Below are 15,310 nucleotides of genomic sequence, written 5' to 3' on the forward strand. Positions count from 1 at the left end.
CAGATTAAAATTCACCACTTTTTTTTGTTGTTGTTGTTGTTGTATTTGAAGGTTTGTTTTGTGAATTTTCTTTACTGATGACAATAAAGCCATTCTATTTGGTTCTTTAAAACAAATTTTAGACACTGTTCCCAGGAAATTAGTCTTCAGCACAGATGAGCCCCTGTACAAGTGGTATACATCAAAGACTTCAAGTCTACAAAAGAAAGTATCCACCACAGTGATGCAAAAGAAGATAGTTAAAAGCTGAAAGGTAGCTAGGAGCTCAAGAAAGCAAAAGCCCTTTATATTACTCAGAAGCTGGGCAAACTAGACCTTCTTGCTGTATCTCCCTTGAACTATGTACTCTAATTTTATTTCTATAAGAACACCCTTTTCTGGCACAGAAGTTGTATTGTTTTCCAATAAGCTTCTCTGAAAGCAATCTTACGAGTTATGAACTACTTTACATTTCACATATGCTTCTGAAGAGACTTCACACTTCAAAAAGTGAAGCTGCCATCTGCAACTGGACTGCATTTATATTTAACACACACAGACAAGAGATGGGTTTGCTTCTATTTGTTTGCAGGTCAGAAAGCACTGTCAGACTTCTGTTTGTCCTGGAAGCTTAAGACACTGATTGCTTCAAGGTGTAGCCATCAGAATTACAGAGCCCAGCTTCGTTACTTTAATCAGTGTGCAGTTTATTAGTGATTATTAGTGAGCACTTTAATTGGTGTATGATGTTGTAATGTGGATACATTGAAAATAGAAAAAAACTTCTTGAATCAGCAGTCCTCTGGCTCCCCAGCTTAGTTTAATCTGTTAAAATGTATCAAACTTGAATCAGCAAAAGCCTGGCTGTATCAAGCTTATTTCTGCCAGCAAAATCTCATCAACAGACCCCCCTTCCTTTGTCAGGACTAAAAAGATAAAATGCTAATGGCACTAATAGCCACCAGCCAGTAATGCAAATTGGTAGCAAATACAAGAATTCCAGGAAACCTGAATACAAAGGGAAGACCTATGTTTACCAGTTCGCAACCTCTGGCAATAATTGATGACAAAAAGGAACGTTTCCCTCAGAGGGAAAAGGGGGAAATGAGAGAGGGAGAAAAGAAGCAAGGAGAGGAGAAGACGAGCAAATGGAAGTGGACTGAGTGGCAAGGCCCCAGTGAGTGAGGAGGGACAGTGACACCCGTGGCCGTCAGCGACTTTCTTCGGGAGGGAAAAGACGTTAATCCTTCTCTTTCTTTCTTAATAGCCCTTTCCCTGTGGGATTAATTTGTTAAAAAAAACTGCTTTCCTTGTTTCTCTCTCACTATAAACTCCTTCCTAAAAAGCCCTTTCAAAAGTGGCGTCATTTCCCCTTTATAAACCACCGTTCATTCAAACCATAAACTTGGTTACTTTTGCAATTTGTAGGACGTGCATGCACAGTGGCTAGTATTTCCTCAGAAACAAAATATAAAATATTAATAGTGACATTTCTAAGAAATTTAGCTCAAGCCCATTTTTTTAATCTTTACATTTAGAATCATAGAATCATAGAACTGGCTGGGTTGGAAGGGACCTCAGAGATCATCGAGTCCAACCCTTGAACCACCGCTTCGGTTGCTTGACTATGGCACTGAGTGCCACATCCAGTAATAGACTAATTTTGTTATCCATGTTTGACAAAAGAAGGCTGTAAGGATATGATGTAAGTCAGTTCACTCAGGATACTACTTTTTGGTTGTATCGTCCATACAAGACTACACTGAATGCTATAACTGCATTGGAAGATGAAAATGATGGAGACACTTAGGGATTCAGGTTTCCCAAATGATGAGATGCTCAGGTGAAAGTCACTACAGGATTAGTGCAGGGAAAGAGGTACAGAGGACAGTTAGTGTAGCATGAGCTTGTTACTAATATGTCACTTCTCACAACATGTGGCTCACAGTGCTTCAGGGGAAGTGCATGCAAATGTCATTGATTGTCTGAACAGTAGCAGGAGAGAAACAAATTGCCAGAAAATCAACTTATGAAAATGTGAAGGGACAACATTTCAGTTCAAACATGTCAGTTTCCTTTTATATTTAGCAATTGTCCTCTATGGTTTTGCTAATAGAGAAGGATACTTGATGAGCATATATCTTATGCCAACAATGTAATTGAGCACAGATTTGATACTGATATACATTAGATCTCAAACTTTGTGGAAGCGTTCTATCCATAAATAATTCCAGGTAACTTGGCAAATTAGAAGGCAAGAAAAGTACAGAAAACATACAGCTTATTATTAAAAAGTTATGCCTTTTGACTTAAATTAAGGTAAATAATACTATACATAGAAATTAACAGATAAACAGTTTTGTTTTCTCAAAACAATGTAATGTGGCAATGAAACAAGAAAAATCTCCAACAAGATTTTTTTTAAGAAACCTATTTCTTTTTTGTTAATTTCTCCACCGTGAACTTTTTTTTTTAAACTTACTATGCAAGCATTTATGTCCTGTTCATTGTTTGAAAAGGACAGTTCCTGATTTCATGAACAAGAACTGTTAGCTGACATATTTCTCTTTTCTCTCACCTCTCCCCCCTCCCCCCCCCAAGAAATTCTGTCAGCCTACCAAGTTCTGTTTATTTCTCTGAAGAGTTTCAAACTAACTTGCACAGCAAAATTGTAGAGGTTACCAAGTGAGTAGATGTCTGAAACCGAAGTGTCATATAACAAAGGGAATTTTATCTGAAGAAAAATATAAACCTAGTCACAGAGCCAATTAGTTTTGTCACATGCCTGTACCTTTCTCCCTTGCACAAATTTCATAATACCTAATTAAAAGAGAGAAAAACACCACATAAAGACATAAGCCAAATCATCCCTCCCTTTAGAGCTCAGATTGACTAGAGGACTAGAGCCTGAAGCTTAGAAAAAGCATACACAAGCTTTTTGTTAGAAATTGAAAGCTTCACTCTTTGGATAATGGAACCAAAAATTATACAATATGAAGCAAAAGTTATGTTTGCTGAGAGCTGCACACTCATTTTTAGTTCAGTGGTTATTTTCTAGACTAACCTTTATCCTATTTTCTATGGGATATTACTGCTGTTACCATTATTTGTGCCTCCCTCACTCTACCCCCCCTCCACCTTCTCCAACCTCCAGTTCTACAAATGCATTTCATCACTGCACATTCAGTATGTAATTCTACACTATATAAGTCAGCTGTATCATCAGGACCTGATAAGCTATACCTATTTGATTGCTTTTACTTTTTATGTAAAAAAACAAAAACACCCCAAACATTTTGGAGACAGTGGTCCAAACATTTAGCCAAAAATTTTATTTGACTTGTCACCCTGCCCAAAGATCCAAAGCTATCAGCAAGTGATTATTTATCACTTCCTAACAAATCACTACCCATAAATACTATGAAAGTAATTCTGTGATTTAAAGAGGCCTTCTGTAGTTTTACTGTGTTACAAATAGGGTGAGAGGTTAGTTTTAAAGACAGTGATGATTTAACAACAGTGATAAATTTTCCATTTCCTATTTAATGCAATGGTCACTTTTTGTTAGCGGAGGGTTTGAATTTTTCTTTTTTTTCTTGGAAAACAGGTAGTTTAGAGATATAAGAAGAGAAATAAAATCAAGTAGTTTGGGAAGCAATTTACGTACTTAGGATGTCGGATGTCTGGCAGGGATCGCTCCAGTGCTATATTGTTGCTAACAAATATGTTGAAGCCATTTTCCCTATAAGCAGAATCATCATGGTCTTCCTCTGTAAGAGGGTACGGCTTCCCATGTTCACCTTTCCCTACAATGAAACACAACAATTATTTGCTTCAAACTGACAGCACAGAATGGACTACAAAGACAAAAATAAGTTACACTGAACTTCAATCAATGCATTGGGTGTAGAACATCTTTAAAGAGATTCTTGTGATGTCTTTAGCGATATTCTATTGCTTCCAATAAAAAAAAAAAGTTTAAAAAGTGTATTAAAAATGAGACTTCAGAGTCCCTCTGAATTCACCCAATTCATCCAACTTTCTTTTTCTACAGAGACATAATGATCTCAAAGACATGTATACATAAAAATTTGAATTTTACTTTATTCTAAATAAGGCCTTTTATGTATCAGAATCAAACTTTCATAGCAATATTATGATCAAATGATCAATTCCAGCAATACCCTTTTAGATTGATATGAGGAACCCAATTACTCAGTTAATCTGAATTTTAACACAGAAGCGCCCCTCCCCTCCATTTGCATCCTCCAAAAATAATTTTAGCATTGAAGTTTAGGGTGTTTAACTGTCCAGAACAAATGCTAAAGAAACCAAATGTTTTGCTCTGGGCATCTTGAATACCTTCCACTCTACGGGACCAGCCAGATGTTCTCTGTGCTTCTATTGTCTCAGCACTGATGATTTGGTTTCAGAAACTGGTCACTTCGGTTCCCTAAAGAAATCATATGCTTGTTCCCAGGCAAAGCACAGACTTTCTATTCCAGCTTTTTATTGCCAAGTTACTTCTCATCATCAGTCACTTGGCTTGCTTAGTACTTACCTCAGGCAACTATGCCTCTATCTCTTTCAGTCAGAAAGCACAGAACAAACAAAAACACTTCAAAGAAAATCAGAACATAAAAGACTTCATGTCTCCTCAACTATTTTTATCCTTCTCATTCTTGCAGAGGATGAACTCTTCATAGTTTCTAAGCCTTTCATTCCTACTCAAGCTCTCAAGAAGATATTCTTTCCTCTACATCTAATTGATCAGCTTATAACCTCTCTGTCACTCTCCCTCAGGGCTCACTCATAAGAAAATACCTTCTTTGCCGTGATATTTTAAGGAACTAAATCAACTTCCCAGCTGAATTTGACAAATGACCAAGGCTACCTGATCCTCAGCTAGTCAGTAGCAGCTGCAGGAGGGGATGAAGAGGAAAGCAACTGCAAGCTGAGAGGAGTACACAGTGGTATCTGTATGGCCTGTAAGCCTCAATCAGTGTTCAGTTTGATATTACACATGCACAAAAAAGTAAAAGCACAGAATAAACAGTAAGAGATGGTGTAGTTACTCAATTTGAGATGTTTTCAAATAAAAACAATACTTTAATTTCAAATTTTGTGCATGTAATTAAAATTTCATTTATATTTTTAATGCAAATAATTAATGATACTTAAAAAGGAAAAGAATTAATCTGTATTATGAGTTTATTTATGTTATTTCATTACTAAAAAGTATCTTGCAATTTTTGTTTTCAAGCATTCCTAAAACACATAACACACTAACATAATACAAAACTGGAGACTACGATTCTATGTGAATCTTTATTGTTTCATATTAAATATAGGCAGGAAATATAATATTAAAGAAGCAGCTGATGATTCAGAATACTACTCAAAATTCATCAGTACAACTACATCAAATTTGTTTTATAATACAGTATTATTAAGCTTGTATCATGCAACCCCCAAGACAAAAATTTTAGCACCTCTCTTAGAATGACAGAATGGGTTGGGTTGGAAGATGTCCTGGTTTGGGCCAGGATAGCGCTAATTTTCTGTCTTGTAATTTTTCTTTCAGCTAAGTCTTTTGTCAGTGGCTGTACTTGATGAAATTAACAGCAAGTTTCTCAGTCAGTGTCTGCTTGTAGGACTGATAACGCTCCATGTTTATAGGTACTGCTAGAGACTGGTTTGCAGAACCAAGGACACTGCTCAGTTCTGAGAAACATTTTGCCTTCCAGAAGGAGAAGAGGAATAAAGAGGTCACTCAGTATAAATCTGAGGGATCAGGAGGGTCAACCCCCTTCCTTTCCTCCTATTCTTCGCATGTCCCTGTTTGCTTCAGCATCCTGGAAGGATTCCATCCGTTCGTCTGCCTGGGGTCCTGATCTGTGCCAGCCCATATCTGTGTGTTCCTGCCTCCAGCTCCTGACTGCTGCTGACTCCAGGAGTCCAGCCTGGACTTTCCCAGTGCTGCCCTGCAGCCTTGGTGGTGATGTGAAAGTTACTGGGGGAAAAGGGGACGGAATGTGGTATCACTTTCCTGTATATTTGTTTATATTTAGTATTTTTTTCCTTTTTATTATTAGTGTTTCATTAAAGCTGTGTAGTTTAGTTTCTAACCCATAAGTCTCTCCCCTTTATTCTCTCCTTTCTTTATCAGGGAGGGGGATTAATAGAGAGCATCTGTCATTTGGTTTAATTGATGGGCCAGCGTTAAACCATGACAGAAGGGAACCCCCCTGCATAGGCAGGGACACCTCCCACTGCTTATACATTAAGTAGATTCAAATTAACTTGTCTAACTTGTTTTTGATAAGAGACTTATTCAGGTAGATACTAATATAACTGAAATTCCAGAATAATTATCTTTATGATGAGAAATAATATTGCTAATTGATATTTTCAATATAATTTTCAGCATACTCCCAACTAATCACCCTGTATGAAGAAAGGTGGATTCTTTGATTTTCTTTTTTTATAGGAGACCATTTGGCTCTTCAGGTGATGAATATTTTTCACAGCACCAAAGTTTCTTCATATTGTCCTTTGCTAGTGCAACTCAAGACACGTACTTCTAAAGTGAAGCTTTCTGCTCTTCCTCACTGAATATGGGTCACTATTCCTCTACGTAAGCCAAATTAATAGATGTCATGGTTGTTAACTCAAGCAACTCAGAAACGGGCTCAAATTTTCATATCGTGCTGCCAAAGTATTAGACAACAGCAATATATGGATTACTTTTGCAGTTATACAGTAAGTTGGACCATGAGATGCACTAGCAGTTGTGAAGCATGAATTAGGATATACCCTTAGAGAACTGATAGACGTTCATGGGCTTTTATGGATCTAGTGAATATTTCACCCAGTTCTCTTGTCTGCTTGCCCTCTAAACCTACAGCTCCTCCTGATTAGCTAGGGATCAGGTAGTGATCTACCAGTACCAGCTGAAAGCAGCTCTCTACTTTCTCTAAAAGAACTCGGATAAAAGCAGACCATTTCTCTCAGAAAGAGAGAAACAGGGAGCTTAGAAGACAAGTACTGAAAATTGGACAATCAATAGGCCTCAAAGATTCCCTTTGTATACAAAATTACCATGGATTGATATCTTCAGCATTACAAATTATCCTAAGCAGATTAAACCTCCACCTTCTCTCACTGATTTGTTTTGCTAGACAATGGACAGAAATTGCAATTGCTGCACACTGCTTTGGAGCTGGACTACCCAAAAGATTACCTAAAATGCCAAGGTGACAAGAGAAAGGCTCACAACTCAGGAACAGTAAAATCCTAATGAAAAAGACCATGAAAGAGTTTTATGTCCTTATTTCAGCTAAGGAAGGTTACTTTAAACCTATTGATGGACTATAAGTCCTCCTATACCCTTTGTTCTGTCTGAGGCAAAATAGCAGTTCAGAAAGTGCACCAGAGCTATAAAGTATTTGAGGGAAGAGAGTGAGTGAAAATGCCTGATGGTGAATTTTTGGGTTTAAAGAGTGGTTCAACCAAATGGGATGCATAAAAACAACCCAAGACTAAGAGTTGATAGTAACTCTCTGAAACTGGTTTACAATTGCAGAGTAAATAACCCCAGAAACTATGGACAATCAGAAGTTTCAGTTAAGTTGGATTTTGATTTTTCAAGGAAGGGGAAAAGGAGGGGAAGAACCCAAAAGCACAAGAATGACACCTATTCAACCTGGACCCATATATACCATCAGAATGCTCCATGGCATTGGAACCTTAGCAACACTGTTTAATTCATACGGTGCTCTATATAATTTGTGATTACAGTTATTACACTGATTTTTAACTCATCCTCAGTGTAAGAAACTTTTGAAAATATGCTAGATTCCTTATTTCTTAACACTTTGATAGTTTTGGAGTTGATACCTCTATGTTGCTTAGCATTATGTTACTATAAGAATTTTAACACACCATTTCAAAATGCTTCTCCATAGATAGTCAGATTAAAAAATGGTAAAGTAAGATATTATAGTGATCAAGAGAAAGTACTGGTTTGGCCAGTGCTATCAGGTGTTCTGTAAGGCATTTTTAGGCCCACTCTAGGATGTTACTGTCTCCTAGGAAACAATACACTCTATACCTACCCCTGAAGGTTTTAAGTTTTATACTTGACGATAGGTAGGTCAAGGTAGGTCAAAGACACCTCAGTTACAGAATCTTCAGCTTATGTTAAATACAGATACAGCAGCACTCTCTCTTTTAGTAGATAGCAGTAAGGGAAGAGGATAAGAGTGAAATAAGAAAATAAAAATTTATTCTGCTTACTCGGCACAAATTTGTAATAGCAGAATAAAGGCTCTGGATCAGCCATGTTGGTACAGCTGCCAGGCATGATAATTATAAAAAACACAGGAGTATTGTTGGCAAAAGATATAAGCTGTAAATCAATTTGAACATGCCACAGAAGAGTTCTGCACTACTTCTGCATGAAGTGGACAGGAGACCTGGCTTAAAATTATAAACAGCAAAGCGCATTGCAACAGGTTCTGTTTTCAGGGTACTTTGGGTTTTGTTTTAGGGGGCTGTTTTTATAGTACAGATGAACTTTACTCATAATTCAATGGGTACTTTCAAAAAGATTGTCTTTCTCATAGAAGTTAATAAAGTTAATCCACTGCTTGACATCTTAACACAGGAAACTAAGCATATAAAGAACATAAACCATTCAGTGTCTATGGGGAAGAACTGTATATAAATCTGAATCATTTACTGTTCATATTCACTGATACAAGTTAAGTCAGATTTACCTCAGTGTCACACCAAGTCAAGAATATAATTCACAAGTATAACCTTTAATTCAAGCATATTTTAATCCAGTAAATTTTGAAGCGTGAAATAAGAATTCTCCATGTGCTAAATGCTTTGATTAATAAAAGGAGTTTATTTTAATATGTGAGCCAACAAATAAACAAGTCATTATTTGGATGAGATAATTCTGCCTTTAAAAAATTAGACTAGTATTTTTGTCTACTGTATTAGTATTTGTCTACTTATATTAATATTTTGTCTACTGCCCCTAGTATGATGTTGTCTGTACACATCACATGTAATCTCAGAGCTCATTCTATTTCACGAAAGTTCAAAGCGGGAGAACAGGTATCTACTCTTATCCTAGAGCAATATTTCAATACAGCACTCAAGTCCCATGGGAGTAAGAGTGATTGTATTTCTTAGCAAGGGTAGACAGAGGAACACAAATTCAAAATTGATGCAGTCACACATCAGCTTTAAAAAAAAAGTGTAAGTAAAAGGGGAAATAAAGATCATCAGTCAGAAAAAAACACTGAGTCAGACATTTGTTCCACCTTCTCAGCACTTGAAATCCTACACAATAACCTTTTATGCTCCCTGATATGGGAGTCACAGTGCAACTGGCCAAGCCACAGTGCAAAAACTGTGATTAAAAAGCAATCTGTAGCATCTTTTACATCCTTTCCAAATTTTCTTAATGGTATACAAGTTTACCATTTTGCTCGGTGGAGATGGATTTCATTTTATTTTTATTAGTAAGTGTAACAAGATCATCAAGACTGCTACTACATCCTGCTTTTTTGGGAAAGGAATTTCCATTTCAGTGCAAACTAAATAATGTTCTTCCTTATTTTTTCATATCCTCACTGACAGTACAGCATGGTGCAGCTTGTCTGCTAAAATACTGGCTGAATTATCTTAAACAGAGGAAATTTGATAAATTTGATAAATGCACAGGATTTTTTTTTTTCCTTTTTTTTGCATAGATGTCTTGGCCTCTTTGGAGTATCTAATACTTGATAGAGTTCTCATCTTCTCCATAAATTTTGTATTTTGAAACCTTTAGGAGATGTGAGTGAAGATTTTTTAATTTCAAATTAGTTCAAGAGTCAAGTCAGGGACTATTACAGACTAGTCTAAGAAACAAAGGAGGGGAAGGGAGTTATTTTATCAAATCACTTCCTCCTTTCATACTACAGAAGGAACTGCTTGCTTTAAAAAAAATGTTTTTTGTGGTTTTGCAAGCTTATATTAATTTCCACTAAAAATGTGAAGAGTTTAGGTCAAGAAATTCATGAAAGAATGTTATTTGCTGACTTGTTATGGAGTGAGGAAATTAAATCTGCACATGCTTCAAATTAAAGAAATTGCCTTCATATCAAACAAGACCATGTTAGCAGTAAAAAAATGTATATGTGTCTATTATTGTTTTTTGGGTAGAAAATAAGAATTGTAAAAGTAGTGAAACAACGGGATATGCAATCTAGGGAATTCTGGGAGCCACACATACCTAAGAAAGGAAAGATCCCATGCCTCAAAGACATTATTAATACCATTCTATTCATACAGTGAGATTGATCCCTATCTTAAATTTCTATGAACTCTACAAGAAACAAGAGGAGCATTGGGTATAAGATGCAGGAATTAGATTTTTCCTCAAAGTCAAAGAAACTTGTAGCAAAAACTGAAATATGTTTATCACAAGTCTATTTTACTTTCCCTTAACTTCTCAGAGTATTCCACCAATTGTACAACTTTATGAACATAATTTATAGGAAAGCAATCTAAATTGATTTTACATCAATGGAAACTGAAACAAATACGCCTTTTTTTTTTTGCTACTTTATCTGGTAACAGCTTGGAAAACCTTTTCAGTGTGATTTACAATACTTTTAATTATTTGCTACACAACTCAGTGAAGGTCTGAAGCAATATAAAATGCTTTTCCTTGGTATTACAGACAGTGCTGTAACCTAACCTTAGTTATGCAATCAGGAAAAAAACCCAAACCTGTCAAGTAAATCCTGAATGAATAAAATTTTAAGCAAGAATAAATAATTTCTCTATAAATGTATAACAAAACTTAGTTATTACTCTTTCAATATTGAACTACTTCAGAATACAAAAATCCAACATTCACTCCAATATTCTGGTAGAAAGTATTCAAATTCCCACTATTTTATTAACCTTAAGATGCCAGTAGCACATGCAGGATTTATTTTCAAGGACCGCATAGTCCTCAGTAAGTAGTGCAGAAATGGTATTGGGAGCAAATATTAAGGCCTTGTCCTTTTAGGACTGCTACAACAGTAACATGATGATTTTCAGTACAAATAGAAATGAAACTGCCTCTGTCTTCAGGAATAGCTTTATACAAATAGCATAGTTGGGAGAAAAAGTGAGAAAAAGCTGTAACTTTAAAGGTTGTAAGTTCACTGACTGCTCACATCCAGAACTGAAAAAAACCCCAACATACCCCAACGGAAAAAAAAAAAGAAAAAGAAAAAGAACAAAGAAAAAAGAGATGTGTTTCTTATAAAACATTTTAAACAGCACATTCATATCATAATGTAGTTGGATCTTCAAGGTGTTGTTTGCTTATCATTCACATAAGCCTGAAAGGAATTTGTTGCTATGATAGAAATTAGATCTGTGCTTGTAGTGGTGATGGATTCCCTTGAAATAAAGAAATCCCATAGTGGGTAAGAAGTAGATAAAGGAAGAGCATTTCCTGGAGTGGAGTACTGCTTCATGGGTTCTTCAATGCTAAAACAACATAAACTGCTACCAAAAGACACTGTGGTGAGGCAGGGCGGCCTAAAGATCAGAAGAGCAGTAACTGTGGAAAGCAGAAGAGTGAAACAGTAGTGCAAGTGGAGCGAGATACAGCAACAGCACCAGCAGCAGCACCAGAGCAGCTTGAACTGGGCTCTTTTGCATGGCAGGACTCCACAGTTCCCAAAGGTAAGGGGTTCCCAAAGGTTTAGTTCAGCAGTGAGAAGCAATCAGCTGTCCTACCTGTTGCCTTGCCAAAGAGTACTGCAAAATTATTAGTTATACTTAAGGATAAGTTATTCTCAGCCTGTACATGTTATTTGTTTATCTTTAATAAAATATTGTTTGCTGAGTTGATTAATTTGCAAGAATTAAAAATGAGCTTAGTGCTCTTGAGGTTAATTCTTATAGGTACCTAAGCATTTTAATAGATTTCAATTTTAGACATCAATTTTTCAGCCTGGCTCTTGCTGTTGGCTGTTGTGTCCTAGCAAGCAATGCATAATGCAGCTAACTGTTGGAACAATCTATCTCTGCTTACCATGACTTTTATACCACTCATTTAAATTTGGTTATTTTAAATCAAGACACTGTGTTTTATATTAAATATGTGCATTTTTTTCAAGAAATAATTAATTCCTAAACCTTATAGCCTGTGCTTTATGGAACATAAGAGTACTGTACTGCTTGCTTGTTTCATCCATTTGAAACATTACAAATGCAGGCTCTGAATTTCCAGTGTATGCACTGCAGAGCAAAAATATGGTGCACATGGAGGAAGCGATCACTTTGAAATACATCATGAGCTTAGCCACTGGAACTGGTGTGTTTCATCAAAAGGATGACTGCATACAAACCTAGAAGAGTAAATCTTCTGAATGCTCAAACTAGCACTTCACAAAAATTAAAGTATTAAAAAAATCTATGTTTTTTAACATGTGCTACAATGGCTTGGCAGGCAGAAAGACTCATTCTTTCCCCTCTCTCAGTTTAATAAGTCTAGGGAAAAAAAGGGAAGGGGAAAAAAAGAAAGGTGGAAAAAAAGATAAAAGCAATGACAATAGAGGAAAAAAGATCATACTGTTTGGTATGTCCAGTGTATTTAGAATGCCACAGTGTAAAATGCAAGATAAGCAGCAACACATGCTGTTTTGATATGAGTTGCTCTATCGCTACAAAAGAGCAGCAATATTCTCAATAGCATTTTGCAGGCTCAGCTGAATCTAATCATAATTTCGTAGCCAAGGGATACACAGAACATCTAACTTATTATTTAGTCAAAGTACTTATCACCAAATGCCACAGCCACCAGAATGTTCTTTTTTTCATTTAACAATAGAACAGACTGGCCACAGACCATTAATCAGGACCAAAAACTGAAGGAACAAGCATGTGGGAAACAGAAACCAACCACAAAAAAAGGCATCAGAGACTGCAATTTTATGATCTGCTAGGATAAAGAGGGCCTAGTATGGAAAAATATCTGAAAAAAAAATAATCCTAATAGTAGTAAGGTGTTTGTTTCAGTGCTTAAATTATTTCACACAATCTGCATCAAGAATGGAATTCTAATAGTCTCTAGAATGCATAGGCTTTCTATAATTAATGACTGTGTCCAAACTGATCTCTTGGAAATGCTTTAACTGAAGTGTTACTAACATGGTATAGACTGGAATTAAAAAGCTCCACAAAGTTAATGCAAAATTGCACTTGCTTAGGTACAGTACTAGAAAGCCCCAAAATAAAGAATGATAGGGCTCTAAGAGCTGTAATTATCACAAGACTTTTCCTTTTCCCTCTGTATTTTGTCATTCTAAGATGTATTATGACTATACAAATCTATTAGCAGGTGTAGTTTACTTTTTTTCTTTCCTTTTTTTTTTTTTTTTTTTCCCCTTCTGGTTCTAGAAGCTGGCTTTGTGGCTATTGCACAAAGATGGAATAACCTGTAAAAAGTGATTTAGCTACAAATGAGTCAACTGTCTGCAGCAGCAAAGTCACTCTTGCACTAGAAGCCTTACTCCATACCGTGTATCCTATAGAGAAAGCATCCATGAGCTATTACAGCTCCCAGCAAATTTAGATTTACCCTGTAAAACTCCGACCAGAAAAAAAAAAAAAATCAAAATTCCATTACTACATTTGAAGATAATAAGTATTTACAGTTAAATTCTGAGATAGAACCAGAAAAAGGAACTCTGCCACCTGATTCCCAACACATTGACTCAGTGACAAGACCATCCTGCTTCGTTCTGTAAAGCTGAGAAGAGTGTTCAGAAGCAGGCAGAGTTCACACACTTGGGACCAGGAAGGTTAACTTCCTCGGGTAGATACATATGTATTTTATTGCTTTTCAGGGCCACTTGCATCTATACAATAAAACATACTATGCCATCCTTCTCATGATTTTACTGTGAAACTAAAGGTGAGTATGCAAATAATTACATGGTTTAAAAAAAAAACCAGACACTCCCAGAAGCTTGGAGATACTTGAATTATCCTCAAAATAAGCAATATATCCCCAGGGAGCTGTACATCAGGGAGCTAATACATCAATATATAGCAAGGTGCAATTATGGCAGATAAGCAACTGTTAGCTCATGTTCTTGGGACTGTTCTTGTCTACCTCAGTCCTACTTTACTTAAAATGAGATCCTTTTTTTTCTACCACACTCAAAGTAACACTGTGAATCTCAATGCTCTTCTGTTTTTCATGTTTTCTTTTAGTTAATCAGACACACTGACTCTTCTGAAAACTGTATCAATGCTACAGATACTGCTGCATATACCCACCACTGCCACGCTTCCCAGTGACTCTTTCCCTCTTATATTACTAATGCTGCAATCATTAATGTTGCATTTTACCATTCATTTTATGGCTTATAACAGATTCTTCATTTCAGAGAGCCTTTCCATAAAATAACATTCTAACCTTGTGCTAAGGAGAACTAAACTTAATGCTTGACCTCCTATAAGAACAACTCTAACCAGCCTTTTTCCCCCCTTTGATTCACCTCTTTCTGAATAAGAGGAGTCTAATTAATGCCAACTATTTTTCAAATCCCTGACTCAACTTTGAATAAATTTCCTGTACTGAAGTCAACTGAAATTTCTAGTCAGTATATGCTCTAGAATCAATCAGAGGAAGATGGGGAGACTCAAAAAATCCCCTTCAGCCTTGAACTGAGGAGATTTTATGCAACTGGCTTGAAATATTTTCTACTCAAAAGAACAACTCATCACCTACAGAAAACAACTAAATATTTATGTGAATGTCCACAGTTATGCATAATTCAGTAGGAGCCTGCATATGCCCATTGGAAATACTTTTAGAAAAATTGATTTGCTGAAAACTGAGGTTTGGTTTCAGACAAAAGTATTTGCTGAATTTCTTTAATTTGGTTGATGTTGGGGTTGAAAGAAGCAAATAAGTAAAAGCAAACAAACAAAAAAACAAACTTAAAAACTTGAGGTGTCTCTTGTTAAAAATCTTAAATAAATGACAAATGGTAACTAGTATTATGAAAGAATAAACATCCAATTTTAAAATCCTGTTTGTGAACCAAAACTATGCTTTCTCATTTTATCACAGACAGAAAAAGTATCAACACAAAAAGTCTTACACATACACAGCTTTAACTTTCAGGTATAGATGAAGCAACTCCATAAAAATTTCTTGCTCACGGAGAAAAATTTATAAAAGCTAAATTCCATTATACAAATCCATTATGTATTTAGGCAGCCCACAGTAATTCTCAGTTCTGCTTTTCTC

The 15,310-nt window shown here is 36.0% G+C and overlaps 1 protein-coding gene across 1 annotated transcript in view; it reads right to left on the bottom strand.

Moving 5' to 3' along the window:
- Positions 1-15,310, bottom strand: part of GALNTL6 (polypeptide N-acetylgalactosaminyltransferase like 6) — a 451,137-nt gene that overhangs the window by 259,766 nt on the left and 176,061 nt on the right. The window contains exon 3 of the mRNA XM_030449917.1: positions 3,647-3,785. Within this exon, the coding sequence (XP_030305777.1) occupies positions 3,647-3,785 (139 nt within the window). The remainder of the gene's footprint in view (positions 1-3,646; positions 3,786-15,310) is intronic.

Source organism: Calypte anna, chromosome 4A (assembly GCF_003957555.1).
Source record: "Calypte anna isolate BGI_N300 chromosome 4A, bCalAnn1_v1.p, whole genome shotgun sequence".
NCBI lineage: Eukaryota > Metazoa > Chordata > Aves > Apodiformes > Trochilidae > Calypte > Calypte anna.